The sequence below is a fragment of the Aspergillus neoniger genome (genome assembly GCF_003184625.1).
Source record: "Aspergillus neoniger CBS 115656 unplaced genomic scaffold BO87scaffold_20, whole genome shotgun sequence".
Lineage (NCBI taxonomy): Eukaryota > Fungi > Ascomycota > Eurotiomycetes > Eurotiales > Aspergillaceae > Aspergillus > Aspergillus neoniger.
The window spans coordinates 184,234-212,176 of NW_020291148.1; the positions used below are offsets into that span (position 1 = coordinate 184,234).

Sequence of the window (27,943 nt, forward strand, 5' to 3'; positions counted from 1 at the left end):
TTGAAACGAAGGTTTGTGTGTGATGGTGCAAAGAGGAAACAAGAAGAAAAGAAAAAAAAGACATAGAATAACCAGCCATGATGGGCGGATCTGCTGCACCACAACTGGCCCAAAATCATCTGGGAGTCAAAGAAAATCAACAGTAGATCCCATCATTTGACCTGAACTCAACTCCATCATAAGGCGTTGTTGTATCATGCTCATCACCATCCTCCGGACTCCTCATCTCCAACTTCGTTCAAATAAAGCATGCACGCCAGCCGCCGACCAAAAATTCCACAGCCCTTCTTTTTTCTGGATAGACATGTCTATTGGGGGGAGAAAAGGAAAATCATGCAGTCGTTATAAACCCGTCCACGCCACATCAAGAAAAAACCCATCTGCATCAGCGAGGCAAACCAAGGGGCTATGCGAGGAAACTAGGGGTATATATCAGAGCGACATCTCACCAGATACAGCACCGCGAACACACAAGATCATAAGCGAGATAGATGGATAAGCTACAGGGAAAATGTCATCAGGAACACGGAAGGGAACGGGAAAATAATGACAAGTAAAAGCAAAGCACACAGCAATGGTTTGGGAAATGCCCACCATTGGTGTAGATTTAAACGCGAGCAAATAAGACGGGGTCCTTGCGCGACGGAAGTTGTCCGGATAGTCGGAAAGAAGGGCCCAACAACTCCCCAAATATCCGTTCCACTTCCGCAGCAGCGACCCTTGATGGTCGGTGAAAACACGGACCTCTAATGAACCGCCGGGTCGATGTCATGTTGTATGCGCAGTCGACAGACAAAAATTGAGTTAGTGTATATGGTTGATACGTGTTTGGGTAGGCGCCAGAACACATTAGGCGTACCACCAGGCAGCATTGGAATGCTGTGGCCTCTCCCTAAATAAGGAGAGGACGGGAGGGTGTAAAGAAGCAAATTGCGCTTGTTGGTTTTCTCTCTCGTCTCGATAGTTCACCGGTCGCTCCTGGAGATTGATTCTCTCCAGAAAATGCCAAATCAATCGATGCGTTGGTAAAATAGCAGGTAAGCCACCTTGTTATCTCGGGATCCATACCGTCCAAGAGGAGTGCGGACACCGGAAGACGGTGCTGAAGCTGCACCTGAGGTTGATTTCTTGCTTGAATGGCCGCTGGCGCCGTTGACCTGGCTCCAGCCTCTCTCATTATCGGACTGCTCCAAGTCGTCCTGGTCAATGTGATCAAAAATATTGGCATTCGGTCCGTCACGCTTGTGTTGCTCGAGCGCCGCCGCAAGAACCTTGGGGTCTTCCTCGCCCCCGGCCTGCGCAACATCCTCACTCCGAACCCGACGAATAAGAGTGTCGTCCAAACGGATCCATTCACGTCCGTCTTGACGACGGACGTCGACGGTGTAGTGGCCGCCACTAGCGTTCTTGCCGTGATGGTAGATGACGCCGACGAGGCGATACTTGGGCAGGCCACCCTGCGCCATCATGATATTGCGCTTGTTGGGCGGGAAGACCTCACGAGGAATCTCCAGGTCGAGCGGGTATCCAACCTTTTTCCAGATCTTCTGGGTGCCTCTGGTCACACTGTCGTATTGGAATCGTTTCAGGTGAAGGATAAGAACTGGCGGCATAGTTTCAATGAAGATCTGTTTGGTCGCTGTAACATTGGGACCGCGGGAAGAATTGAAGTCCCCTTGAATGCTTTCCGGCTTAGTGAGTCCTTTGAGAGCATCAACAATATTGTTGATCTCAGGAGCTCCAATGTCAAGCTGAAGTGGCTGGTAGGGCTCGAGGGTCACAGAAGTCTTGTTACCAGGCACCCTGAATTCTGACCGGATCTTTCCACCAAAGATCTTCGTAATTGGCGATTCCAAAGCAATATGGCCAGATGAGCGCGTAACAGCAGCCTTCTGCTTGTGACCGACCTCCAACCAGCCATCGCCGGACTCTTCATTTGCGACCTCTGCCTCGGGGTTCGCAGAGGCCGAGGTAATTGCAGGGGCATCTTTGGCGGCACGATTGCACTCTTCGTGCATTTCTTCCAAAAGGAAGCCCAAAAACTCTTGAGCATCTTGCTGATGGCCTCTCTGTAATGAGAAAAGATTTTACGTATTAGCTGGCATGGACCCATAAATTAGGGAATGAATCAGACTTACCCGCATGTCCCTAAAGCGTGGCAATTGCCTGATAACCTCGTAAACAAATTCCGGAACAAAGGCTTCGCCGTAATCCTCGAGCTCGTTTGGTTTCAGCCTGAGCTTCAGCTGTTCCTCAGTGTGTGCAGCATCAATGATGCGGAACTCTCTCATGAACATGATCCTTTAAGGGGTTAGCAAGACTGACGAATAACGACAAGAAGAACACCGAGGAACTAAGAATGGAGAAAATCAGGTTACTCACAACGCGTCGATCATCGGAAAGTCGCTGTTGAAACTGTGGGACGCCCTCCGTCCAATATGATCCAGAAATTGGTAGAACGGCACGCAGGAAACCAAGATTTGGAGCACCTGGAGGAAAGTCATTAGCTAGTAGCACTTCGTGCTGGCAACTTGGATAAACATACAGAGTTCATGTAGCACATGTTGCCGGTATTCACGAGTCCTCTGGGTTGGAGAAAGGCAACTTTATCGCTATACTGTGACACATCGTCTCCTAGTGTCGTCAAGACGTCGGCCAGAGACTCGCTCTTGGGCTTGATAACGCCGTTTGACACAGCAGGCGACGCGTTGGGAGCACTTGCTCCTTTAGCGAGTGCTTTTGACCGGACCAAATCCGCCCACGACTTTGGCGCTGCAGGGGCAGGCGAGGCCTGCTTAACAGGTTCCTCCGTCTTATTCTGGGACAACTCCTGAGTGTCCTCATTTGTCTTCTCCTGAGCTGTGCCACTGACCGACTTGGGGGTTTCCGACGAGCGACTCGACTCATCCTTGGTAGCCTGACGAGGAGTACTAGGCGCCGGAACGACTGGGACCACGGGGACTACCGGGATCGTCGGTTTGGCTCCCTTGGACTGCGACTGAGGACGCAGAGGGAGGTTCTGTGCAACTGAAGATGGAGTTGTGGGTTGTGTCGAATTCGCAACTGATGGCGCGGCGGACAAGGTTGGTGTTTGGGGTTCCGATGGCGACTGTTCCGGCTCCAGACTTTTAACTTCGGTTTGTCTCTCAGGCTGGTCAGCCCGGTGAGGCTCCTTGGTAGGAAGCTCGACGGACACAGATGACGTAGGGAGAAGACGGCTTTTCCTACGTCTGCCCGGGATCCGAGCAGGGAAAGGGTGGCCGGGAACGGAAAGCCAAGGTAGCTGGTGATTTAAGTCAGGCGAAGTACTGAGTGCGTGCCAGTCTATACCACTTACCGGTGGGCGGAAAGGCTCCCTGGGCTCGGGAGAAACCTTTGCAGGAGCAGGAGCGGGGGACGATGACACAGCGGAACTTGGCGCCGGGTGCACAGGAACAGTGACGGGAGACTGTGCTTGAGGCGTTATGGGCAAAGGTGGAAGTCCGACAGGCGGAGACATGGTGCTTTGTAAAGGAGTGGAGGTCCTCGGCTGCATGGGAAGAGACACGGGAGGAATATGGGCCGGCGCCATTATAGGCTGAGAGGGCGGGTAGGCAGACACATACATCGGTCCGTAAGGGTGTTGGTATGGGCGTGGAGGGAGCTGCATGGCAGGATAAGGTGGGTACCATTGAGGGTATTGCTGGGGCGAGTATGCGGCCGGGGGAGGGTGGCCGTTCATATGGGGATGGTACCCCATGTAGGCAGGAGGGGATCGCATGTTGGGAGGAGCTGCAGTGTAAGGAACATCTTGCTGTCGACGAGGAGTAGGCATGGGTGGCTGCCCATGGGGCATTGCGGGCATATGATGGTTCATCATGTCCAGGCAGTCGTAGAGTCGCCTTGACTATTCAGCCACGCGTTGCCTCAATGGGAGCCATACGAGGTCAAGAAGCGAAAGGAAGCAGACTGGGGGGCGAGCACCCGTCTAAGCAGCCATCCTAACGCCCCAGGCGGGACACTGGAAGCTAAGATAAGGTAATTGTAGACCGAAGCTTGGCGACTATTTGTGCTCGAAGGATCAGCGTGGTGTACGACGGAAGTTGGACGTTGCGCAAAAGATCGGGGAAGGGTTGGTTGGGCGAGACGTGGTACGAACCTTGTGCAGAACGCGGGGTCAAACTATAAGGATATGTAGATGAAAGATGAGGCCAGAGAGGTAATAAAGCAGGCCAGTAAGACAAGAAAGGGAGGTGGTGAAGGAACAGGTAAAGGGCCGGACAGCACAATCGGGGGGAAGTGGGTGGATTGCTGGAGCTGAGATGGATGATGTTTTTTTGGCGGACGGCACGTGCCTGAGGCTCCGCTGCGGCAGGATCGCCGGCCCTGGAGATTCACCAACAAACCCAACAGAGCCTCACCAGATGTTACGTTCTTTCTTGAATCAGGTATACTTACTCTTTGAATAATAATAATAACAGGCAAGCTTGTAGTAGTCTACTATGGATTGGATCATGATCAAAGTTTTCATCTTCTTTAGATCTCTCTCCGATCAGTATTCTCTTGAGACTGTGTTGTCCTGATTAGGAAAGAGAGCTAGGTTACTAGCACCTTCCATCTGGAAAGACGCGCCGTGACTCCGAATGAGCCCAACAGAAAAGCTTCATCTATCTAGCTGTTTATCATTTTTATCTATTTGTTGTAATTGGTACACATATGTGGCCATCAAAATTCATAAAAACATGTTCGACTCCTGACCCATGCTCTTCCCAAAATGTATCTGCAAACAACCCCCCACATATGATTATAACATAATATTCGTGATATAGTTGATAAAAATTCCACAGAGTACCGTATAAAAAATATTGTAAACGATGAAGTAGATCACCAGGAGCTGGTGGACGAAGACGCACAGGTAGTCGCACCTTCTATGCCCCTCTTTGGATATTGGTCGACATAAGTGTAATTTTCTTGTTCTTTTTCTTTTTCCCGCCGGAGGAAGAGGCTACAGTGTTCGCCTCAGCAGCCGATTGAGCCATGAGCTCCCTTTCTTGCTGGGCCCACAGCTCCTCTTCCCAGCCCTGCAACCAACCATCGGCAGGGGCTTGTGAGCTCGATGGAGCCGAAAGTGTCGGAGCGGCCACGGTTCCCCACACCGTACGAGATCCGGGGGGACTCGAGGAGGGAGGAGGCGAGGCAGAGGAAGAACCTATATCAAAGCCAGAAGGCTCACCAGCAGAGCCCGATAACGGCTGAAAATCGCGGTCGGAGAAGGGAGGTTCATCGATGGGGCCTATGCTAGGCCTCTTCCGGCGCGCCGCTGCCCAGCGCTTTTCGTCCTCTTCTTTCTCCGCTCGAATGCGATCCTTCTCTTCTCGCACCTCTTTCTCCTTGTTGCGCTTCCGCCTCTTTTCAGTTTCGGACTTAAAAGTCTCTAGCACCTCCGGTACAACTACATCTCTCCAGTCACACTCGAGGAAATTCACCTCACAACCTTGCGGCAAGTGGCTGAGATACTTGACTCGTTTGCGTAGCTCGTCATCCACAATATGACCGCTTGAAATACGCTCAACCCGGGGAAGAATGGTGGCTGGGAATGAAGAGTAATCACCAAATGCAGCTTTCAGGATGCGGATGTCCAAGGGCGAAAGGTAGAATTGTGGTAGAGCTTGGTAGAAGAAGAACGCATGGTCAGATGTAGTAGGACCTCGCTTTGAGGGCATGTTATTCCGGCCGTGTCCAGGATCCTTCTTTTTCTTTTTCGGAGCAGAAGTTGCATTCAAGTCAACCTGGCCCAAAGCTTCAGATGTGCGATCCACATCATTGGACGTCTCCGGAGTGGAGGCCGAACCAGGCCCAGTATCTGACGCGGGAATGGATTCCGCAGACGAACTTTGGCCTGACTTGATTGCATGCTGCGATGCATACATGGCAGCAACTTCCTCTGGTGGCGAGTGTGCAGCGACGGGTTCCTTTGGCTCCTGGCTTGGGACGGGCTGTCGCACAATCTCAGGCGGATTCCCTATACCTTCTACCTTGGATTTGGCATCTGCAATCGCTGCAACCGCCTTCCGTGTCCAAGTAGTATCATCCCCAAATAGAAGCTCATCCTCAAGCTCCTGCCTGCGGAGCTCATCAATCTCAATGTCGTACTGTTCTTTCATATAATCTTCACCCCCTTTCATTATGCGCGCGTAGTCAGCCACTTCCGCAGCATGATACCACGGGACATCCTCATCTGGCGCAATCCCCTCAGCTCCATCCCGTGGCAGTGCTAAAGTGCTTCCAGGCTCTCTTTTCACTAGCCTTAGTACGACATCACCCCCCTCAAATGGGAGGTCCCCTTCTTGGCCACGAAACCATCGCACAGGCCGAGTTTCGGAGATGTACACAGAGTCCCAACAGATGGGGCACTTTTTCCAACGTGGCTTCTTCTCAGGAACCGGTTTTTCTTCGTCACTCGAATGCATGTAGCGAATCAAACAAGGAAGGCAGAATATATGACCACAACGAGCCATTCGTGGCGCTACCGGCGTGGACAAACAGATGGGGCAACTAGCTGACTGCGTCTGCTCTGATACCAAGACCTGCATAACTGAGTCCCAGTCTAGATGGACATCAGCATTGGCCGCTTGTGCATGGTAGTTGCGATTCGGCGTCACGATAAAACGATAGTTGGCATGAACGTAGCGAGATTTGTCCATGGCATGGTAGCCGGAACCTGGACCCCAAGACGTATAGCGGCGAGTATTACGGGGTGGAGGATGGTACTGAGGACGAGGGGGAAGGGAGAAGTTCATCAGATGAGTGATGGACGTCTGTCCTTTGCGACTGGTCGTGGATCTCATGATGGCCTGCGGAGACGGATGAGTCAGTAAATAAGGCTAGCAAAAGATGTAACTAAAGTCATAGTGAGTGACTGCAGCCACACTTGTCGCACTTCTGCTACAACCCCCAGATTATCTTGCATGCGCAGGCCCCTCCTTAAGCATCTTATGTAAGCCTTTTGCGTATACGATGTCCAAGAAATCCCAAGGATACTTCCCAAAGTCCTTCGCATTAGGATCCACAAAGAGAACCAAGTAGGGCTGATACAAGGGAGGGGTTTCTGGCAGTATGATGTGGCTGGAGTGAGGGTGGTGTAGCTGTAGCCGCTCCCTAGAACTTCGAGATACGTACCGATTCGCTGTAATCTTCATCATCCAGCAATCGAGGACGCCGCTGTCGTTTATGTTGACTCCTGAGAGCCTGATTGTGCCTAGGAGTGGCTGAGTTCCTAGCCTGAGATGTCAAGCCAGCTCCAAAGCTGCCAGAACCTCCCGGGCGCCGCTGAGACCGCGGAGAGCCGCTATCGACTGACGATGGAGTAAATGTCGCAGAGGCTGGCTGACTCGGAATGTTCACCGCTTTCATAGATGTGGTAGGAATCTGACTAGGATTGCCCGACATTATTCACTCTGCCTTCTAAGGTAAAGGCGTGAAAGTACCTTCGTATGGCGGGGGCAAAAAAAGCAGTTATGAAGGAAAATGCGGAGATATGACTAGAGTTGCGGTACAGCCTCCGACTGAGGCAGGAGGGGGATTGTGATTGAGCAAGGTAAAGTCGAACAATGAAAGATAGAAAGAAGGGCTACAGAAGCCCCGAGGGCAGCACCAGGAAAGGAGAAGCACCAGAACCCTGAAGCTTCCCCTACCGTAAAAAGTAGTAGAGGCAGAACGGAAGAGGAGAGGCAGATTGAGGGAGGGGCGAGTATGTCATGCCTTGGCGGCCGACCGGAGCCTCAGGCACGTGCTGTACGGCAGACGATTAAGGCACGGGTTTCATTATTAGCAGAAAAAGTATACCCACTAGTACTGACTGCTCTTCCGCCAATGCACACGCATCCCTCCTCATATACCAAAACATATTGATGTTTGTACAAACATTGCTGGATTATTTTCAAAGAATGCCTGTGGCTATCTGTGGGGCTTTATGCATGACAGTTCAACGACGTGGAATGCTTTCGTGATATGCTAAATATCGAATGGCTGCTGTTCCTGTCTGTTTTTGTTGGTAAATTATGGTTGAAGCCAGCGAGCCATGACCCTTCTGTATGACCTGATAGTACTAGTAGTTATTGATTCATTAAATTAATCCGTTCGTCTTATGATAGTCCGTGCTTTATATCGGACCCTTTACCCCTTTCATTTATTGTGGGATTGTACAAGCCTTCCGCGGGTAGTATTGTTGGTTGCAGTAATAAGCTCCAGGGACGATGATCCTGCCGCAGCGGGCAACGCACCCACTCCCTTTTAGTGCATCCCCAACCTGAATGTTGTTGTTGTTCTTGCGACCGCCTAAAGATTCTCCCTCATCTCCCTAACCCTTCTCCTCGCGTCAATTGCGCCCATTCTTCCCTTCACTTATACTCAATCAATTATAGAACCCTTGGCCTGAGGCCTCTTATGGTCAGCACACAATGACCGTCACTCGATCCCAAACGGGGAAAACCCCAAAGTAAGTCATTTAACTGCGCAAGGGAGTGAGAGTTCCATGGGAGAGAACAAGAAGGCACGATGAACCAGGGACCGAGTGAGGAACCCCAGTCGTGAAATTATCTTACCTTCGGTCTACCCCAATTGCGCTTCGCATGCGGACCTTTCACTCTGCTTCTTGTAATTGATTCTGGCTGACCGGTCGATCAATTCCTCTAGGAAAATGGAGCGACCCGGCTTCATCGAGACACCTGGCCGCCGAGTAACCCGCAGCGCCAGCGCCAAACTGTCAGAGGAACCTTCCGACTCGACAGCTGAAGGATCGAAGTCGACAACCCGGAGACGCACTTCTGTCAAGATCAAGACTGAACCTGTGGAGGAAGAGTCAAAGCCATTCGCGACCAATGGTCATGCCGAGAATTCTGGTGTCAAGAAGGCTCGGATTGTGGATGGTTGGGAAGAGGGGAAGGACCCCAAAGTCGACTACAGCGGCCACTTTGAATTTGGAGGCTCGTTCGGTGTCGCGTCCATGATGATCGGATTCCCGCTACTGATGTACTACATGTGGATTGGTGCCACCTACTACGATGGCAAGTTTCCTCGCCCCGCCGATGGACAGAGTATGGCGGACTTCTTTGCGCATCTGGGACACCTGGTATACGAAGGTGCTTTCCCGTCTCTCAAGGCTTGGACGATCTATTGGGTGTTCTTCATCTTCGAGGGAATCTGCTACCTGTATCTTCCCGGTATCACTGTGATGGGTCGTCCTCTGCCGCACTTGGGAGGCAAGCAGCTGCCCTACTACTGCTCTGCTGTTTGGTCCTTCTACACCACCATTGTGCTGGCCTCCCTGCTTCATGTTACTGGCATTTTTAAGCTGTACACTATCATTGACGAGTTCGGCCCTCTTATGAGCGTCGCTATCCTTTCTGGGTTCCTTGTTGCTTTCGTGGCCTACTTTTCGGCATTGGCACGCGGGGCGCAACATCGCATGACTGGGTACCATGTCTACGACTTCTTCATGGGTGCCGAGCTTAACCCCAGAATGTTTGGGATCTTGGACTTTAAGATGTTCTTTGAAGTTCGCCTTCCCTGGTACATTCTGCTCTTCGTTACCTTGGGTGCCGCGGCCAGGCAGTATGAAGTCTATGGCTACGTCTCTGGAGAAGTTGGCTTCCTTCTCATGGCGCACTTCTTGTACGCGAACGCCTGCTCTAAGGGTGAAGAGTGCATTGTGTCAACTTGGTAAGTTATTTCCGGAACTTGCGACAGTGTGTCACAGTCTGATTTATTTGCAGGGATATGTACTACGAAAAATGGGGTTTCATGCTGATCTTCTGGAACCTCGCTGGTGTTCCTCTGAGCTACTGTCACTGCACAATCTACCTGGCCAACCACGACCCGGCCACGTACCACTGGAACCGCTACTTCCTCACATTCCTTTACATTGCCTACCTCTTTGTGTACTGGGTGTGGGATACGACCAACAGCCAGAAGAACCGTTACCGCCAACAGGAGCGGGGAACAATGGTGTTCCGCAGCACCTTCCCTCAGCTGCCTTGGCAGACGCTGAAGAACCCCAAGACCATTACGGCTGAGGATGGTTCGAAGATCCTCGTCGACGGCTGGTGTAAGTGCTGCTCATATCTTACCTTTCATGTCATACATTGCGCTAAACTCGTATACTACAGATGGCAAGGCACGCAAGATCCACTACACCTGTGACCTGTACTTTGCCCTTAACTGGGGTCTCATCACTGGGTTCAGCAGCCCCTTTCCTTGGTTCTATCCTTTGTTCTTTGCCTGCATGATCACCCACCGTGCGATGCGCGATATCGAGCGTTGCCGGAACAAGTACGGCGAGGCCTGGAGGGAGTACGAGAGACAGGTTCCTTATCTGTTCATCCCGGTAAGTGCACTGCCGAGTGTTGATAATGCAGACCGACAGCTGACTTTCACGGCTAGTATGTTTTCTAAGCGTCTCGATGCGCCCACTCCTCGCAGCGCAACCTGGGGGTTTCACATCCCCTGGTCTAAGGTGCAGGTAGGGCCTTACCATTTACAAGCTTCATTGCTTTTGACCGATTTTACCATATCTTGTTGTAATCTCTTTATTGCTCGATCCATATGCTCGAGTCGTGGCTCGACTACGTTGCAGTACATGCATTATGCCTTGATTTTAGTTCTGCATGAGGATAATTCCTCGAGTATCGCATTTCACCCTACCCTGTTAGATTATGAACATTCTATGTACATTATTAGATTGTGCTTCTTGTTTTCTTCTCCTTTCGTCTCCGTTCAACTTTCATTCTTCATGTATTCCCGAACCTAGTTGCGACCAATAGGTAGCAAGCATCTCACTGTATCCTAATTAATACCAGGCAGATACCAATTATATGGTCAAACTGCAGCTCGAACAAAATGCAATTCATCACCCTACTACAAATTACTCATATAACGGTTGACTTTCCACATCGTCATCCCAATGCCTTCCTCAACTTCAAATCACATGACTACCCCTCCATCTTCGGGAATCTTATCGCAACAACAACTGAGCCCCGCCATAACGTTCTATTCAGAATAAAACACTTCAATTGACGATTGGTTGCTTGTCCTGAGCTCCTTCAAACATCGAATAGCTCTATACTACGCCTTGTCTACGACAATTGCAAGCTTAATCCACTATGTTGATCCAGGAATCTTTCCACGATGTGCCGACCAAGGCGGACGGCAGTGGAACTATGCGTATGTTACCCATAAGTAGTTTGAGTTTGAGATTTACCTATAATCCACCTGTAGCTGCGGCTACATTTGAGGATGCCTAGTAATCCTTCATCAAATTGAACATTGCTGACTTGATTCCCACTTCAGGCATGTACGTGTTCCACCCTACTATTCCCGGGTATCCTAAGGCGCGGTTCCCCGGTGTAGTTGTCTTTAGTGAAATCTATCAAGGTAGGTCGCAAGCTCGATCTCTCAAGTCAATTCCAGGAGGATTCCCTGTGGTGAGAAGGGATCAGTATTGATCACACCTATACATATAGTAACTGGTCCCGTCGCGCGATTTGCTCGCCAAATCGCCGGACAGGGATACATCTGTGCGGCACCCTCGAGTTATCATGAATTCACAGGCCCTGAGCCGTTGAAGTATGATGCCGAGGATACGGATAAGGGCAACCAGTGGAAGATTAGCAAGGTGAGTAAAATTCCCCGTCGACTTTATTATTTTACAGGTTGGGTTGTGAAACATGGGAAAAGCCATGCTGAGGGATTTTTATTATAGAAAATCGCAGCTTACGATGAGGACGCCTCATTGTGCGTCGACTATCTTCTGTCACTCCCCACGTGCAATGGCCGTGTAGGTGCGACGGGTATGTGCCTTGGTGGACATCTGGCGTATCGCTGCGCGTTGGACAGCCGCGTGAAAGCGGCGGTGTGCTACTTTGCCACGGACATCCATAGTAAGACGTTGGGGCTGGGGAAGAATGATGATAGTTTGGCCCGGGCGGGGGATATCAAGGGCGAGATGCTCATGGTGAGATAGGAACCCCCCCTGTCCTTTCATTATTTCAAGTCCGCTTCGCGTGCGCGAGGGAATGAAAAGGAGTGCTAACGAGAAGGATTGTTCGTGTGTTGTCGCAGATATTTGGAAAGAACGATACCCATGTTCCGCCCGAGGGAAGGGATTTGATCCGCAAAACCCTTCATGACAAGGGAGTCTTGTTTAGCTTTTACGAAGTGGCTTGGGCTCAACGTAGGTTCTCCATTTTAACCTGTTTAGGAAGGGGTTGTAGAAGGGTGTGGTCGCTGACAAGGGTTCAATAACTAGACGCCTTTATTCGCGATGAGCTCAGTAAGGGACGGTATGACCCTGCTATTACCAAGGTGTGCTTTGAGATGTTGCTGGAATTGTTCGGGCGGACGCTGAAGCTGGATCTGGGAGAGCATGATGGAAAGGAGTTGAAGATTGAAGACGTGTGCTAGAGGACTAGAGGATGGGATCTGCGGACGCTGTTGCAGTGGGTGGATGATGGTATCAATAGGCAACGACGATATATCGGGAAACTAAATCGGTGTGACGACTTCATCATCTGCCCACCATGTTTTGGCATCGACGGCATTCTCCGTCCTGCAGATTGTTCAATCTACTAGTTTACGAAGGGCAATGTTGCTCCTTGGACCTCCCTTTAGACGATTACTTTGTAGTATGATCAATTGGATATACCACAGGTAAGGTATGGATGTAAGGGTGTCGAGCAGACAGATACAAGACAGAGATCCTGGTTGATGGACCCTTCCGAGGGCGCACCACAGTGGCTGTGAGTCCCACTAGGATGAGTGAGATTGGGTGAGATCTAATTTACTTTGTAAAGCGGGACATGCATCTTACTACAAGAGAACACGACATTATGCAGCGTCAGATAGTTTTCCGGGAAGCATAAGCAGTAAGAATGAACAGAGAATAGATGTTGTTGAACCATGTCTGACCGACAGGATGTGTGTGTGTGTGTGTGTGTGGCTGGGGAGGTCCTGCAGGCGTCATTCGGCGAAGGAACCGCGCGGGTAAGACACATCATAGTATGTGGATGTGGATGTACAGTCGAAGGATGGAAGAAGTAAGAAGATCGCAGCGGCATTTCACATCCGGATTTTCATGCAAGATCGATCAAGCACCAGGGAAAATGTTGCCTGTCAACTGCTATTCTTAGCCTCAATACGTAAGTAGTATGTAGCGAATTCTTTTTTATTTTTGCCATGATTCATGACTGGGACTAAATAAGACGCGGGTTGAGAGCGGAACCAGAATAGAAAATGGAGAAAAAAAAATTCAGGAAAGCCCGAGCCATGGATGGCAAAAAGGGAGAACATGATCCATGGTACTTGAATTGTAAGTTTCTGGATATGTTTTCCACAGGGGGTCAAAACTCTGATGAAGTTCAAGTCCAGGGGTTGTTGTTGTTAGTATAGACTGTGTCTCTGTTCAGTGTTCACACAGTCTTTACCAGCCGCATGAAGTAATTCCCGCTTTGCCAGCCTATCTGGTTCCTGGATCTGCTGCGCTTCAGCTGCAGGGTTTCCAGTTATGACGGACAATGCCTTATTTAGGGGCCATTCGTTGGCTGTGGATGGCGTCGCGCAACGGGCCTTTCTTTCCTTCTGGGTCTTAGTTAGTAGTCTTAGACTGACTGGTGGGATGGACTCGCACTGCCTATCATCGTCACCCGAAAGATCTCCCAATTCAACGCTAAAACCGCGCCAGTCTGGAACTAATTCCATCCCATCTTTTTCCCTCGACGCTCTGTTTTCCAGCACAGCAAAGCTAGACTCGACATTGATTAGCCTGCTTCTTGTTGCTGAATTAGTACTATCTCTCTCCCCATCATTTCCCCTCCCCTTCTTCTTCTTCCTTTTCTCTCTCTTTCGCTTCCTTCCGACGCTTTTCGCCCGGACAGCGTGGCTCAGCATCATCATCTTCTTCTTCGTCTTCCCCTCCTCGCTTCGTTGTCTCTCTATCTTACCTCTCTATTATTCTCATCTTAACTTGATCGATCGTTCATCTTTTCACACAGTCATTCTAGACTTGTGTATGACTTTGTTACTCGACGACGCTGCTTGTTCCCGTCCCCACACATAACTACCACTACAATACTACTACTACACATACCCACCCGGCCCTACAGATCGTCCACCTGCGCCGGTGTTTGAGATTATCGCCTTCACGATTCTTTGGCTCACGCCCTCGGTCTCCCTCGACTTGCTGATATTATTTACCCTTCCTTTCCCCTTCGGTTCCTCTTGCGTCTTTCAATCTTCCGATCAATCCGCTCCATCCTTTTCCCGCTTTCTTTCAACTGTCCGACTGCACGTCGAATTGTGAACCAGGCCTCTCAGGCCCTCCCCTCCCCCTCGTCTCTCTTCCTTCTCTTCTTTTTCCCTTTTCGTGGGCAGCTTGTCTCTCTCACTCTCTGTCCCTGTTGGCCCCATTCTTTCTCCCGTCGTTTCAAGCCAAACTTCCCACCCTGTTTCAAAATTAATTCTTATTGCTCCTTATCACCCTCCTGTGTAATCATAATTGGTGCTCTCTTCTTGTTCCCACATTCCAGATCTGCAGCGGAGCCATCGTGACCGACGTGGGTCTGCCGAACTCGATCGAATTATTCACCGTCATCACCACCACCACCACCACCGTCTGACCACACCTGCTCTCCGTGACCTTGGTTGCATGGTGTCGCGCTTCGTGCCTCTTTAGCCATGGGTTCGACACAGTTTGGAAATTTCAACGTGGGTTTGCGATTGATCTATCGTCTGCATCTGCCGGAATATCGAAGAAGCTGACCGTGAATGATCTGCATGTGCAGGACTTTTGTCGAGATTCCACACTGCCCGTCTGCAATGTACGTTTTCCCTTCCCCCAATTTACTTTATCCCCAGTTGCCTTTTTCTGTTCCTGTCATCGGCTGTCAATCCTCAATTGATACATTCCATGTGGCTGACCATGTGCTTCCGATAGCTCTTTGTCTCCAACAACCAACCCCCTAATGAGGCGTACGGAGGATGCCCGCTTCACGGTATCGAACTCAGCGATAACCGCTACCTCAGCAATCTGGGTATGGCATACCAGACAGGCTCATGGTGGAATTCTCAGCGCTAATCTCCACAGGCTCGATTCTTCTCGCGTTCGTTTCCATTCTAGTATCGCTGTTCCTGCTCTTCAGGTCGGATCGCAAACGGGCGGCAGTCGGAAGGAGGTACGCGACAAATGATTGGACAAGGAATATGGACGGAAAAGTGCTGATTGGAATAGGGAAATGCAAATATTTCTGCTGGCATTTATCGTCGTTGAAATCTGCGAGATCTTCTCTGTGGGCGGCTTCCCTCTGGATGCAGCAGTGCGCAAGGTTAGTGGTGCGACTCCTCACACGGGATTGCTGTGTCTAATCAGCATGCATAGGGCTTCTCCGCTGCACATGTCGCTGCAATCACCGCAACGTGCTGGATTCTTTTTCTAAATGCCGTGGTGGGCTATCAATTCCTCGACGACGGTACCCCGGCCTCCATCGGTCTAATCATTGCCTCCGCCCTGGTTCTCTTCATCGGTACGGGCTATATCGCCCTGGACACGGCTTTCGATTGGACCGGTGAGTTCGCGACAACCGAGGCAAACAACTATCGCAACATTGCCCTCTATGTGCTGTACCAACTCTTTCCTCTCATCTGCCTCGTCGCGTTTTATGTGTTGGAGGCTGTCCTAGTTGTTCGGATCTTGGGCGAAGTTCGACCAATGAGTATGTTCACAAACTATCTCCGGATGATCTTCCTCTGTTGCATCTGACTCTAACCTGTCGATAGTCTACTTGACTGCTGCCGCCCTGTTATTCGCCATCGGACAAATCTTTGAATACGTGATCAGCGTTCACCTCTGCCACGCCTCCGGCAGCAAGATCAACGGCGCATTGTTCGAGACACTATTCACTCTTTTGGCAGTTGGGACGATATGGAGCTTCTGGAGCAGCATTACCGAAGACGATTGGCCTATGCCGATAACAACCGGAGGTGCATACCATTAGAGCACTCAGTGCGGAAAGCTCCTCGTCCCCCATTAATACTCCCCATCATTCCCTCCTCATGTCCGACTTGTTTATATTACTTCTCTACGATCCTTGCACATCGGTGCTTCGATACCCGCCCTTTGCTCTTCGCATACTCGACGCGTCCACGGAGTTTACGACGGGCTATGTTCTCGCCATCTTTTGTGATACCTTTTTACGTTTTATGATGTTTTTGATGCGACGTTGGTGTGGTTTTATGCTTTGACTATGACTTGATTCTATCCACTGTGAGATGAGATCTACTTGCCCTGTTGACGAGTGTGATCGCAGCCGGTACCTACCTATCTTTGGGCTTAATTCTTGCTTCCAGCTAGATACCTATTTGCATTGTAATTAGTACGATGACGTTACTTTCATTACCAACATCTGCGCAGACTATGGTTTCGCACTCGATATATCACCAGTACTATAATATGACCTCAAGTGCAGAGACCGGCGATCATGATACTATCTAAATCCCAAGGATTGCTACCGTACTTCCACAACTACCTACATGGCACCATAAACATAAAAATGACTACCATATGCACCCGTGTTATCAACGACAATCCGTTTCAGCACAAGATAGGACAAGGATTGAAGAAGATGATAGTTATGTACATAAAAGCCCCGCAGGTTACACCGGAGAATTTTCCCACGAAGCCACTCCATACCAGGTCTTTCTTCAAGGAGGACATATATAATATGCATCATGTATGCAGCTAGCTGCAAGTCCACCGCGATTTCTCTATGTTTATATCGACGTCCAACTCGACTTTTGGACTTGGAACAGTAGAAGAACAGGAGAGAGGGTGCAGAGGAGAGAGTGGAGGGGAGGTGATGGTGATGTGAGAGTGAGAAGTGAGAAGATATACACAACATGCGAATGCCGATCTCTTTCAACAAGACAAAACAATAAAATGAAATGAAATGAAGGGTGAGGGCAAAGTGAGAAGAGAACCAGAAAAATCTAAACCATATAAAATCTAAATCCCTCCGTCCCCCTCTCCTTTCCCCCAAACCCACCCAATAAAGTATAAAAAATAAGCGAACACCCCCCTAAATTACAACCTCACCTTAACATCCACACACGGCAACGTCCACTCCCTCCTCCCCAAAAGACTCCTCAACCACTCAAGCCCAATACCCGTCCACTCATCATGCGCGGAAGTCATCGTCCCCGTCCCCGTCGACGACGACGCCGCCGCGGCTAACGTTCCATTCAGGGCGAGTCTGCGTTGCGCTTCTTCGACGACGGCACCGGCGAGGGCTTTGGTAGTGCTGTTGACGGTTTCGAAGACGTAGCTGGCGAGGGTTTCGTTGGATGATGTGGTGGTATCTAATGTGGTGGAGTAACGCGGAGAGAACCAGTCACCGCGGAGATCGAAGAAACATTTGTCGGACCAGTGACAGGAGGAAATGAAGAGGATGAGGAGGAGCGCGGAGCAGTAGATGCAGGGTCGGTGGAGGATGTAGGTTAGGGTCACGAAGGAGATGATGAAGAGGGGAGAGGCGTTTGTTGGGATGAAGAGGAGGGGGAGCCAGCTATATTTTGGGTTCATTTAGTATATATGATTTTGGAGAGATCGGTATGGATGGATGGGTTAGGTTGGCTTGCTTGCTTGCTTGCTTACCTCCGGAGACAGAACATGGTGCTGGTTTGGGGTTTTGGGGGGGTTTGTCGATGGTCGTTTGGGATAGTGGTTGGTGAGGGTAGGTAGTAGGTATTTGGACGGAATTGCGGCAATGATGTCGATCGGTGATAAAGTGGTTTGGTTTGGTTTGGTTTGGTTGAGTGACGGTGACAGTGACAGGAAGAGATGGTGGCGAGGGAAATGTAAGGGAAGGGTACCGGTAAGGTTGTTCGAGGTACCTCACTTCCGAGGATGGACAGTTAATTGGTAAGGTGTGAATTTGAATTGTAAGTGAAACAGATGTTGGTGAATTATGACTCGAGTATAATAAATAGTACTGATGATGATATGGTATTTATGGTTCGTGATTCTTTTTCCTTTCCTTTTCCCTTCATCCTTTTTCCCAATACATACAGACATACCATACCTGACCATACAAGCAAGTAAATCAGCCACACCGCCTGCCAAATTCACTAGCCACAAAAACCTCTCCGCCGTTCATTTCTTCCGCTTCTCGCTTCGACTCGCTCTTCGCCGAGCTTTCTCTTCTCTCTTCCTCTTTTCCCTTTCTTCCTTCCCTTCTCCCCTTTCTCCCCCTTCGTTGTGTACTATAGTCAGTCCGTCCTTTTGGTCTTCTTGCTTGTTCTGCTTGCATTCCTTTTTTCTTTCTCCTTCGCGAGTCTGCCTGCTCCTTTTTCTCGCGTTCTCTTTCCTTTGCCTCGCTTGTTGTCTCTCGAAAGAGAGCTTCTTCGCACGACCTTTGGAGCTTGAATTTCGTTTGGAGGTCGCCTCTTCCACCCCGGCGAGCGACAGAAATGTCCACCCCCAATGATCTTCAGGCCCTTCTGGCCAGCATCAGGCCGCGCCCCTCGCCATCGGGCACCCCTGCTCATGATGCTCCCATGCAGCAACAACAGCAGCAGCACCCCGGCCAGTACCAGCCTGCTTACCGCCAGCAACAGCAGCAGTTCCAGCCGCCCTATGACGGCCAGAGCTACCCTCACCCTCAACACCTCCACCACCACGGCTACCGTCATCCATCCGTCTCGTCGAATATCCATAGCCCGTCGCCGGTTAATACTCCGCCTCATCATGGCTCGGATATCCTTAGTCCCAACGTTTCCACTCCGCGTGCGGACATTTATCCCCAGCAGCAGCCGCAGCGGCAGCCGCATCATCAGCCCTTGCCGCAAAACCCCGACCGTGCTGTCAACCTGTTGAACCTCCTCAAGTTCAACCAGCCTCCGGCTGCTCCTGCTCAGCAACAGCAGCAGCAGTCGCCCGCGGTGATGGCTGGGATCGATCAGCCCAAATACCCCGAGGCGCGTGCTGCTGCTCCGGAAGAGGCTTCGTCGGGCCATGCGAGGAACATCTCTGCGTCCGACCTTGTCGCGTCGCTCTTTGGACAGGGTCAATCCACTGCTCCACCTGTTAGACCGGCGGGTACTCACCCTGGTCAGCTTGGGGCTGCGGCTGCGAGTCCCGGTGTGGCAGAGAGCTCCTCTTCTGCTGTTCCGACCGCAGAGAATACTCAGGAGATGTTGCTTCGTCTGCTGAACCGCCCCAAGCCCGCTCAGGACGTGTCGGAAGGACCTGTGAGACCTGTCTCTCAGTCTCCATCTACTGTCTCTCCCATCAAGTCCCCCGTGCCGGAGGCAGAGTTGAGAAACATCCTGCAGCCATCTGGTCCGGTTGTCGGAGAGTCGGCTGCCCGTCCGGAGGAGCCTCTGTCTGGGAAACTAGACAAGCCTTCCGGAAAGGAATCGATGTTTACTTACGTCAATCCATTTGAGCAGCTGGCTGCCGCCTCCCCTCGAGTCAAGTCTCCTCAGCCTAAGTCTCGGAGTGAGAGTCCAGCCGTGGAAATCATGAAGACCAAGAGGGTCAGCATTGCTACCAAGGCTGAGAATGCGCCGGCGCCCAACCCCGTGGAGTCCACCGAGGATAAACGCGCCACATCTCCCGTTCTGGCCGAGGAGCAGAAGGAAGCTGTTACACAAGTAGTTGACAAGCTCGTGGAGGAAATCAGCCGTGAGGTGGATACTGCTGCTTTCAAGGCTGCGGAGCAGCAGGTGTCTCAGATCGCGTCAGCTCAGGAAGAGAGCGCTCAGGCAGTTATTTCGTCTGTTGCTTCTCACCTGCGCGAGACGGCGGCTGAGGCGAAGGAGGACACGGAACCTGTCAACAACAAGAACGACAAGGAAGAAACTGAAGGCACCGCCCCGTCCGCTGCTGCGAAGGAGACTTCTCAGAGTGGCAGCGGCGATGCGCTGGCCGACAGCTGGGAGAGCGCGGAGGACAGCGCTGAGAAGGAGGAAGAGCGTGTCGTCTCCGTGCATAACTTCCCTCTGAAGCCCTTCATCTCCATCATCGTCAAGGCCCACACTGGGAAACTTGCAACTCTGCGGGATGACGGCATCATGGACATCGCTCGGCTTAAGAAGGACTTCGATCAGCTTGATCGCTCTTTGACGTCCGCTACTTCCGACTACATCGTCTATGCATTGGCAAAGAATGGAGGCATGCGTATCATTCGCCAGGACGACGGAAGTGACAAGCAAGTGTTCCGCTCCGCTCGTGACCGCGTGTTCAACGTTGCTGTCTGTACTTCGCAGGCGGTAACTGGCCGCAGCACCGAGGAGCAGGCGCTCCTTGGTATTGGCGTGAGCGGTGCAGTCTACTGGGCCTTGATCTCGCGAGCCGATAAGGATCTTTTCGAACTGGACGCTCTCGAGAGCGAGAGCCTCATTTTCCCACCTTTCCCGGCCTCGGACGAGAACACTTCGGGCGGCCAGCTGAAAACGCGGGCCAAACGGAGCTCTCGCCATCCTGCTCTCTTTGCCATTGGCCGCGGAAAGAACATCTACGTTGTTTCGCCACAGGCTGCTATGAACCCTAGCTATGGTGTCGCAGGCCCCCAACGCGTCGTCAACACTGAGAAGTTCTTCAAGGAGCGTGCTCTGAAAATCTCGACCGGCAAGGCCGGCAAGGACTTCATGTTTAGCGACGACGACACTGTCATTGCCTCTCTTGACAAGACCGGCCGACTGCGCTTCTGGGACATCCGGGAGGCGATTAGCAATCCTGCCTTCTTTACCGCTGGCCCTGGCCCGGCTGAGGTACGGGTTCCATTGAACACTTTCGTTACTGGTTCCCCTACCGAGAAGTCGTGGCCCACTTCGGTGCTCTTTATCGACAAGCTGCGTCCCTATGTCAAGTCGATGGCGCTTCGTTACGTGCTGGTGGGTCTTAAGCAGAACCACACCCTGCAGCTCTGGGATATTGGGCTGGGCAAGGCTGTGCAGGAGCTCAAGTTCCCCCATGAGAACGAGTCGGACGCCATCTGCAGTGTCGCCTACCACCCGGCATCCGGCATCATTGTCGTCGGACATCCCACACGGAACTCCATCTATTTCGTCCACCTGTCCGCCCCCAGGTACAACCTGCAGGCGATGTCGCAGGCTTCTTTCATCAAGCGCTCGGGTGAGAAGGATAGCAGCCTGCCCAAGCCGGAGTCTACCGCATGCATGAGCGGCATCCGCGAGATCTCCTTCGCCTCCAAGGGACAGCTCCGCAGCTTGGACCTTCTCCCGGTCACTAAGAGCGCTGGCGACGAGAACGGCTTGTTCGAACTCTACGTTATGCACTCCCGCGGAGTGACGTGCTTGAACATCAAGAAAGAAGACTTGGGATGGACCTCGGACAACAAGATCATTCGCCCCGTCAATGCGTTGGAAGAGGGCCTCATCGATATCGCTGAACTGCAGACCTTCCCCACATATGTAGCAGACGAGCCTTCGGTCAACGGTGATTCTGCCCCTACTCCTACCAAGCCTGCAGTTAAGGAGATCGCCAAGAAGATCCCTGAGTTGAACACTGAGGCTGCCGCTGCTCCTGCCGCCGCCGGTCCTAGCACTCTGCGTACTCAGTCGCCCACCAAGTTGGTGACGAGGAGGCCCGCCCAAGAACAGCCTGAGCCTGCTACTACTGCTACTAGCACCGACAAGGCTGATAAAAAGAAGAAGAAGAAGAGTGCTGCGACAGCCACCTCAACGGGTGAGCCATCCGTCAAGGGCAAGGAGCCTGCAACTGGAACTGAGCCCATCACTGGTGACTTTGTTGCCTCTATTCAGACTCCTGCGAGTGCTGAACAATCCAACGGCGATGTACAGAAGGCGTCTCTTGCGCCTACCCCCGTCTCGGCTTCTGCTCCCTCGGCGCCCTCTGGACCTGGCCTGGGGACTGTCGACTCTGCGGCTGTTCTGAGTAAGCATCTGGAAGCCTTGCAGAGTGCTGTGTCATCCGAGTTCAGCAAGAGCCTTGGCCGTGAGGTGGAAGGGCTGTATCAGCGCTTCGATGAAGAACGCCGTAGCTGGGATGCGGCCTCGGCAGCCAAGCAGGATCAAGTCCTGCGTTTGGTCTCGAGCACCCTGTCTGACAATGTGGAGAAGAATCTGGCTCGCATCGTGTCGAGCAACATTCGGACTGAGGTTGTGCCTGCTTTGAGCGATATCACTACCGCTGCTGTCGGCAAGCAACTTAACACCGTTATTTCTCAGCAGATCGGGGGTGTTGTTCCCCGTGAACTGCGCCAGGCCCTCCCTGAAGCCGTCACTCGCGCCGTCCAGCACCCCGATTTGATGAGAGTCTTGTCGGATGCTGTGGGCCAGAAGCTGGCTAGCCAGGTAGAGAACGAGGTCTCCAAGGCTGTTCACAACACCGTTGCCCCGGCTATCCGGAACGTTGCTGCGCAGTCTGCGGAGAAGGTTGCCAGCTCCATGGAGAAGCAGATGCAAGCCCAGGCAAGACAGTTCGAGCTGCAGCGTCAGAATGACGCCGCCAAGATTGACCAGCTCACTTCCCTCGTGCGAGAACTCTCTGAGACTGTTTCTTCCATGGCGACGGCACAGACCCAGCTCCAGGGCGAAGTTTTGCGACTCAATCGTGCCCTGGCCTCCCCGGTGGCCCAGCCGGAACCAGTGCAGCAGCAACAGCAACAGCAGCAGCAGCAGCAGCAGCCTGTCGCGCCCGCGGTTACCGACACGAGAACTCCTGAGCGAGTTGAATTGGAAGAAATTGCTGAACTGATCAACGCCGGTCGGTTCGAAGAGGGTTCAGTCAAGGTGCGTCTTTTTTATGAAACTGTTAAGGACTTTGCTAATTGTGATGTAGTGGCTCCAGTCCTCCCAGCAGGCTGACCTGTTTGACAACCTGTTTGTGCGCCTAAATCCCTCCTACCTAACCAGTCTCTCGCCTATTGTCAGTCTGTCTGTCGGCGTTGCTGTTACTTCGTCGCTGCAGACCAACATCATGCAGCGTCTGACATGGCTGGAAGTGGTCCTGCAAACGGTCAACCCGATGGTATGTTTAATCACCTGATCTTAATGCATACACCTGTACTAACAAGACATCAGGACCCGGATATCCGCGAGCTTGTGCCTAGAATCATGGACATCCTCAGCCAACGGCTCGAGGCGCTGTACATGTCTGTTGCCGAAACCTCGCCTCATGACCCCATCATTCGCAAGATTGCGCCTCTGTCGCGCCGTGCCCGGCTTCTGCGGGGATGAATTGGAAAAGAAGAAGGTACAGAACAAAAATGGTCTACGTCCTGGTCTTTGATGAAATAATGCCTGGATGAGTAAACGCGGAAATGTCTAGCCGCCGCTTGCTTGCATATGAGATGCGAATAGTTGGTTGGTTTTATGGAACCAGTCATTGATTTGATAATATCTTAGCTTAATATTATGAATGACGAGGTTAGCATGATGCTTTTTCTTTAGACGTAGCCTTTTTACATGCTTTTATGTGTCCATTGGATCACGACTTGGTAGTTATACTAACAATACTACACCCACCCACCCACACAACGCCCTTTTCATGACGCCTATACCATATGCATCTATACCCATCCATACCTATACCTACCCACACCATAAAATCAAGCATGAAACGCCACCCCCAACTCAGCACTCCCCTCTCCACACCCCTGCTCCTCTACAAACTCAAACCCCAACGCCCGCCAATTCAACTCCTTCCGCCAATGCAACCCATAATACTCTCTTTCCACCGACCCATCATCATGCTCATCCTTCCCATCCTCATTCTCATCCTCATCCCTAACCTCATCCCTAACCTCGTCCCGACCTTCCTCCACAGGAACCGGCCCAACCACCGGCTCCGATGCCAACCCACCCGAGACCATCCTCCCAGAGCGAGGAAACACCACGGACCGGAAGCGCGAAAGCAACAGACCCATACTGCAGCAGATGCACGGCTCATGGGTCAGATACACGTCCAGATCAGTGCAGAGGTATCCGCCTTGAGAGCGGGGGCGGATGCGCGATGTCGATGTCGATGTCGATGCTTCTGTCTCGGTGTGAGTGTGGATAGGCTGTGCCGAAGTCTCTGTGGTCTTTTGATATTTCTCCGGTGGGGGGACGGGGGTAGATTCCTTTGATTCGAATTCGGAGTTGGGTTCGGTTGGTTGTGTACTAGCAGCAGCGGTAGTGTCGACGTCTGATTTAGATAGGAAATATCTCTCCACCTCGGTAAGACAGGGCCGGTTTGTAGCTGATGAGCCTGGGCGGTCTTCGCGACGTTTACTGGCGATGAGGTCTACGGCGCGCATTAGGGCGTGGAGTTCGGGCCCGCCTTCGTGGTCGGGGGAGTAGGTTTTTGCAATTTGGTTCGGAGGGTTGGAGGTTTCTTCTGTGCCCGTGGCTGCGCGCGAGTATCGGCCGTCGCCGGCTACTGCCACGACGGCGTCGGACCAGTGGATTCCATCATCGTTGTCATTGTTGTCGGGTGTTGCTTCTGCTTCGAGGTCTGAGTCCACGACGACGGCGCCAACACGGCGGCCTAGACCGGATCGCTCTGCCTCGTCTGCGACCCTTTGCGCTAGAGCGAGGTACCGGCCTGCTTTGGGCTGGATGGAGTCGCGCGCGCGGGCGAGGATGTGTGGTGGCGGGGCGATCATGGCGCGCGGTGCGGCGGGGTTGTAGACGACTGGCCACATGCTTTTGGACCATGCGTCGGCTTGGACGGGGGTGAGGGGTGGTTGGAGGGGGATGCGGATGGTGTGGAAGGTGAGGCTCGGGTTGTTGCTGTTCTCCTCCGAAGCAGGGTTTGGGGGCGCGAATGGCGATAGAGCATCTTGGAGGGACTCGATGTCAGGAAGAGGCGGGGAGATCAGCACGAAGATGGTTTGCGCGGGCGAGGATCCCTCGCGCAGGAGGAGAGGACGGAGGTGTTCGGGGATTTGGTTGTGTTTTGCGAAGCGGCGGAGGTGGCTGAGTGGTTGGGAGGAGTCGCGGGGGAAGCGGGAGTCCAGGACTCTGTGGTGTTGGAGATGGAGGTGAGCTGTGAAGGGGTGAGGTGTGTTTGGGAGTGGAGAGCTCACTTGATCACTTTGGAGGCACATTTGACGTTGACTTCCGCGACGTAGGCGTCGGCTGGGGGTTGTTGTTAGATGCGTGTAAGGCCATTGTGGGGTAGGTTGGGCATGACGCACCGTAGTCTTCGCGGGGACGTGTTTCTTGGACGGTCCGGATTGCGGTGACTTGGCCCTCGAGGGGCTTGATGCCGCGGAGAAGCTCCTCGACGTCCATTGAGTTTGGTGGGTTGTCTCGCGGGGGAAATGGCTTTTATGGCGGGGTTGCGGGTGGAGGAGGGGTAGTTTGACGATGGGAAGGGAAAAGTGAGGATAGCGGATGTGTCCGGTCACGGCATTCTTTCAATGCGAATGCTCAATCTGGTGGAATCAGCTGCGCCGTATGGGTCGAGATGTGAGAGCGGCAAGATGAAGCTGAATAACTTTCCGTCTGGATGCACGGGATTGCAGACCCTGTGCCCTAGGACCTAAGCCCTAGCAGAAGATGGATCGGGACTAGAGGAGTAGGAAAAGACGTCATGTCATGTTTCTGCACGGGAAAGCAAATACAGCCAGCACTGTCTTTTTCGATGACGCCTAAACCACTCGGGGTAACGGAGCGGGCCCAGCGATGGGTCGAGTGGGTGGAAACATAGTGGGCCAATCGATCCCTCTATCGTCCGAGAAGAGTGAAATATATCATGTATTGTGAATGCTGTACAGGGTGTGTATACGAGTAAAAACCAAACACGACACTAAAACGGAAAAAATCAAAAGGAACAAAAACGGGAAAACGGTAAATCAAACAACACCAGCCATAAAGGATATCGATCGCTCCCCGCCATCATAATATGCAGAAACAACATCAACTCCATGTCCGTGTATGTGTGATATGTACTGGTACAAACACATCGTCTTCCCACAAACTCTCCAGATAGTAGTAGTAGTAATCCATAGCTTGCGCCATCCAAGCCCAGAAATATATGCAATCGATCTAAATCTTCATGCGTGGCTCGCAAGCACCTCAAATGTCGACGTCGGAGAAAAGAAAAGGATCAACTGTCACGTCCGATCGCATACCCATCACATCGCTCGACCAAGCTCTTGTAGTAATCTACAAGCACTTCGGGTTCGGGCACGATGCGCCACTCTACGCGGAACAGGAACTCCAACTCAAGCAGAGCTAGCTCGGTCATGGTGATACCACCCACCCGAGCGTAGGTTTTGTTGGTCCAAAAGCTGTCGCTTAGACCCTTGCTAGCTACCGTGGCGCTCGCAATGAGGAATCGATGAATCGTCAGACTGGACACGGTGAAGGCGGGGTATAGAGCACAGAGCCGATCAATGTAGTACACCATGCTCAGAAGGATCGGAGGGGACAGCGTAGCATGGGTGGTGAGTCGCTGGAGGTAGTCATGCACCGAAATTCGCGGCGGCGACCGCGAGTGGAAGCGAGTCAAGCGACCTTGATTCAGAGGGATCTTGTCGTTAAACCGGATCAGCTCCATCAACATGCTCGAGATCAACACAACAATATCCCGAGGATCCGCCAGCTCGTACCGCTCCGGCAGCAACTTGACTGCCGGAACGTCCGGTCGCATTCGTTTTGTCTGAGAGCCCTCGAGGTCAGCGTGAGCTAGACCCGCGGCTCGCTCACCACCGACCGGAGGGTCGTTCGGGCTGTTACGTTTGTTGGACCCGGAGCCAGCGCTGTTGGGGACCGGCATTGGGGGAGTCGACGTAGATTGGGCACCTGAGGCGGGAACGGAGGCTGCAGGTACGGCTGGGACAGACACGTTATTGGCAGGACGATCCTGAGCAGGGCGCATGGGATTGGAGGCGGGAATGACGGCGTCAGCAGGCGGATGAGACGTGGTGCTACTTCCGCCCCCAGAGGAGGTCAGCCCGGCGGACATGCGACCGCGAGGGATATCCCCTGAGGGCCCGGGAGGGGATGAGCCAACGGTATGCCGGTTTAGGGCCGATCGAAGTTCTTCGATGGCCACCCGAGAGGATTGCGGGTCGAAACGAGAGTTGGAAGATGCAGCTGCAGAAGAAGCGTGCCCGGCGGGCTCATAATGCTGACGCGCAGGCTGTCGTGGATATGAAGAGTAGGAAGAAGAAGAAGAAGAAGGTTGGGAATGAGGGGACGGATGAGGATGCGACTGAGAATGGGGAAGGGGATGAGAATGGGAATGATGAGTGGTAGTGGTGGTAGTAGTGGTGGTGGTGGAAGGGGAGGGGGATGGTCGCAGGGCGGCGGACGGAGAGGGCGACGAAACTAGCATTTCCGCCCAACGAGGCCACCACGTGGGCGCACGACTGAACGACGTGCAACGGAGCTGGCAGACGCTGCGAAACCTTGTGCTGCTGCGAGGGGTGAAGGTGGCGTGCACAGACGCATCGTGATCTGCGGGGGAGAGAAAGGGAGAGGAGCGAAAATATTCAGCTCTTCAAGGGATGGAAGGAGGCTGAAAGGCGGGGAGAGAGAGAGGAAGAAGAGAAGAGGGAAAAGGGAGAGGAGAAGGGAAAGAAAGTGGAGGAGGATTGAGATTAGAAGAAGTAAAAAAGTACTAGTAGAGAGCAAGGAACTCCGACGAGCGAGAAATCATATACTAACAATGACGCCGATCCAGCAGAGAGAGGGGGGTTTTCATTGGGAAAATTTCTCTTCAAACCGGCCCGTGTAAGTTTGACAGTAACTAAAAGTGAGTAAAAGTCAGTATGGGGCAGTACGAGGACGGTTTGATACGCAGGGAACAAAGCAGGGAATCCTGTCCTGCGTGGCCCCATTCACCAATAGGAGTCGCCGCTGGTCGGTCTAATCTCGGTTTAGTGTCTGCCGTATTACAACTCCCCTGTTTTTGACGCATCTCGGCAAAAGATTCAAATTA

General features: G+C 52.2%; 9 protein-coding genes across 9 annotated transcripts; 4 read left to right on the forward strand and 5 right to left on the reverse strand.

Moving 5' to 3' along the window:
- Positions 1 to 1,010: 1,010 nt before the first annotated feature.
- BO87DRAFT_310647 (mRNA-binding ubiquitin-specific protease UBP3) lies at positions 1,011 to 3,835 on the reverse strand (the record flags this gene model as incomplete). The annotated part of the gene is made up of 5 exons (XM_025619514.1): positions 1,011 to 2,069; positions 2,139 to 2,301; positions 2,383 to 2,489; positions 2,546 to 3,283; positions 3,338 to 3,835. 5 exons carry the CDS (start codon positions 3,833 to 3,835, stop codon positions 1,011 to 1,013), a joined length of 2,565 nt encoding a protein of 854 aa, XP_025478730.1.
- An 827-nt stretch (positions 3,836 to 4,662) lies between these two features.
- On the reverse strand, positions 4,663 to 7,685 carry BO87DRAFT_336592 (RING-type E3 ubiquitin transferase MAG2). Its single transcript, XM_025620528.1, has 2 exons — positions 7,159 to 7,685; positions 4,663 to 6,833 (listed from the first exon to the last, which is right to left on the reverse strand). Exons 1-2 carry the CDS (start codon positions 7,426 to 7,428, stop codon positions 4,908 to 4,910), a joined length of 2,196 nt encoding a protein of 731 aa, XP_025478731.1. The 5' UTR covers positions 7,429 to 7,685; the 3' UTR covers positions 4,663 to 4,907.
- Positions 7,686 to 8,299: 614 nt separating this feature from the next.
- BO87DRAFT_407472 (uncharacterized protein) lies at positions 8,300 to 12,632 on the forward strand. The gene is made up of 10 exons (XM_025626079.1): positions 8,300 to 8,476; positions 8,674 to 9,699; positions 9,753 to 10,084; positions 10,146 to 10,363; positions 11,178 to 11,199; positions 11,326 to 11,409; positions 11,499 to 11,650; positions 11,738 to 11,989; positions 12,097 to 12,208; positions 12,284 to 12,632. Exons 1-10 carry the CDS (start codon positions 8,439 to 8,441, stop codon positions 12,436 to 12,438), a joined length of 2,391 nt encoding a protein of 796 aa, XP_025478732.1. The 5' UTR covers positions 8,300 to 8,438; the 3' UTR covers positions 12,439 to 12,632.
- A 772-nt stretch (positions 12,633 to 13,404) lies between these two features.
- On the forward strand, positions 13,405 to 14,180 carry BO87DRAFT_85465 (uncharacterized protein). Its single transcript, XM_025629625.1, has one exon. It carries the CDS (start codon positions 13,538 to 13,540, stop codon positions 14,087 to 14,089), a length of 552 nt encoding a protein of 183 aa, XP_025478733.1. The 5' UTR covers positions 13,405 to 13,537; the 3' UTR covers positions 14,090 to 14,180.
- Positions 14,181 to 14,573: 393 nt separating this feature from the next.
- Positions 14,574 to 16,288, forward strand: BO87DRAFT_85363 (chitin synthase export chaperone). The gene is made up of 7 exons (XM_025629624.1): positions 14,574 to 14,736; positions 14,814 to 14,849; positions 14,966 to 15,062; positions 15,116 to 15,203; positions 15,260 to 15,353; positions 15,407 to 15,740; positions 15,805 to 16,288. The coding sequence occupies exons 1-7, from the start codon at positions 14,707 to 14,709 to the stop codon at positions 16,020 to 16,022; spliced, it is 897 nt and encodes a 298-aa protein (XP_025478734.1). The 5' UTR covers positions 14,574 to 14,706; the 3' UTR covers positions 16,023 to 16,288.
- A 783-nt stretch (positions 16,289 to 17,071) lies between these two features.
- Positions 17,072 to 17,962, reverse strand: BO87DRAFT_377426 (uncharacterized protein). The gene is made up of 2 exons (XM_025623548.1): positions 17,678 to 17,962; positions 17,072 to 17,588 (listed from the first exon to the last, which is right to left on the reverse strand). Exons 1-2 carry the CDS (start codon positions 17,692 to 17,694, stop codon positions 17,108 to 17,110), a joined length of 498 nt encoding a protein of 165 aa, XP_025478735.1. The 5' UTR covers positions 17,695 to 17,962; the 3' UTR covers positions 17,072 to 17,107.
- A 134-nt stretch (positions 17,963 to 18,096) lies between these two features.
- BO87DRAFT_336605 (uncharacterized protein) lies at positions 18,097 to 23,434 on the forward strand. The gene is made up of 3 exons (XM_025620529.1): positions 18,097 to 22,800; positions 22,850 to 23,038; positions 23,092 to 23,434. Exons 1-3 carry the CDS (start codon positions 18,493 to 18,495, stop codon positions 23,245 to 23,247), a joined length of 4,653 nt encoding a protein of 1,550 aa, XP_025478736.1. The 5' UTR covers positions 18,097 to 18,492; the 3' UTR covers positions 23,248 to 23,434.
- A 184-nt stretch (positions 23,435 to 23,618) lies between these two features.
- Positions 23,619 to 25,287, reverse strand: BO87DRAFT_387580 (putative tRNA-specific adenosine-34 deaminase subunit Tad3; the record flags this gene model as incomplete). Its single annotated transcript, XM_025624820.1, has 3 exons — positions 23,619 to 25,014; positions 25,080 to 25,131; positions 25,191 to 25,287. The coding sequence occupies 3 exons, from the start codon at positions 25,285 to 25,287 to the stop codon at positions 23,619 to 23,621; spliced, it is 1,545 nt and encodes a 514-aa protein (XP_025478737.1).
- Positions 25,288 to 26,104: 817 nt separating this feature from the next.
- Positions 26,105 to 27,453, reverse strand: phoB (regulatory cyclin phoB; the record flags this gene model as incomplete). The annotated part of the gene is made up of 2 exons (XM_025624821.1): positions 26,105 to 27,142; positions 27,370 to 27,453. 2 exons carry the CDS (start codon positions 27,451 to 27,453, stop codon positions 26,105 to 26,107), a joined length of 1,122 nt encoding a protein of 373 aa, XP_025478738.1.
- Positions 27,454 to 27,943: the final 490 nt, after the last annotated feature.

What these genes read in the sequence shown, in the direction of transcription:
- BO87DRAFT_336605 (XM_025620529.1), top strand. Translation starts at nt 18,493, where the DNA reads ATGTCCACCCCCAATGATCTTCAGGCCCTTCTGGCCAGCATCAGGCCG. An exon ending in TCGAAGAGGGTTCAGTCAAG is followed by an intron (nt 22,801 to 22,849) that starts GTGCGTCTTTTT and finishes ATTGTGATGTAG; the next exon opens with TGGCTCCAGTCCTCCCAGCA. An exon ending in TGCAAACGGTCAACCCGATG is followed by an intron (nt 23,039 to 23,091) that starts GTATGTTTAATC and finishes ACAAGACATCAG; the next exon opens with GACCCGGATATCCGCGAGCT.
- BO87DRAFT_85465 (XM_025629625.1), top strand. Translation starts at nt 13,538, where the DNA reads ATGACGGACAATGCCTTATTTAGGGGCCATTCGTTGGCTGTGGATGGC.
- BO87DRAFT_336592 (XM_025620528.1), bottom strand. Translation starts at nt 7,428, where the DNA reads ATGTCGGGCAATCCTAGTCAGATTCCTACCACATCTATGAAAGCGGTG. An exon ending in ATGAAGATTACAGCGAATCG is followed by an intron (nt 6,834 to 7,158) that starts GTACGTATCTCG and finishes CCGTCTCCGCAG; the next exon opens with GCCATCATGAGATCCACGAC.
- BO87DRAFT_85363 (XM_025629624.1), top strand. Translation starts at nt 14,707, where the DNA reads ATGGGTTCGACACAGTTTGGAAATTTCAAC. An exon ending in CACAGTTTGGAAATTTCAAC is followed by an intron (nt 14,737 to 14,813) that starts GTGGGTTTGCGA and finishes CTGCATGTGCAG; the next exon opens with GACTTTTGTCGAGATTCCAC. An exon ending in CGGGCGGCAGTCGGAAGGAG is followed by an intron (nt 15,204 to 15,259) that starts GTACGCGACAAA and finishes TGATTGGAATAG; the next exon opens with GGAAATGCAAATATTTCTGC.
- BO87DRAFT_407472 (XM_025626079.1), top strand. Translation starts at nt 8,439, where the DNA reads ATGACCGTCACTCGATCCCAAACGGGGAAAACCCCAAA. An exon ending in GGACGGCAGTGGAACTATGC is followed by an intron (nt 11,200 to 11,325) that starts GTATGTTACCCA and finishes TTCCCACTTCAG; the next exon opens with GCATGTACGTGTTCCACCCT. An exon ending in TCAAGGGCGAGATGCTCATG is followed by an intron (nt 11,990 to 12,096) that starts GTGAGATAGGAA and finishes GTGTTGTCGCAG; the next exon opens with ATATTTGGAAAGAACGATAC.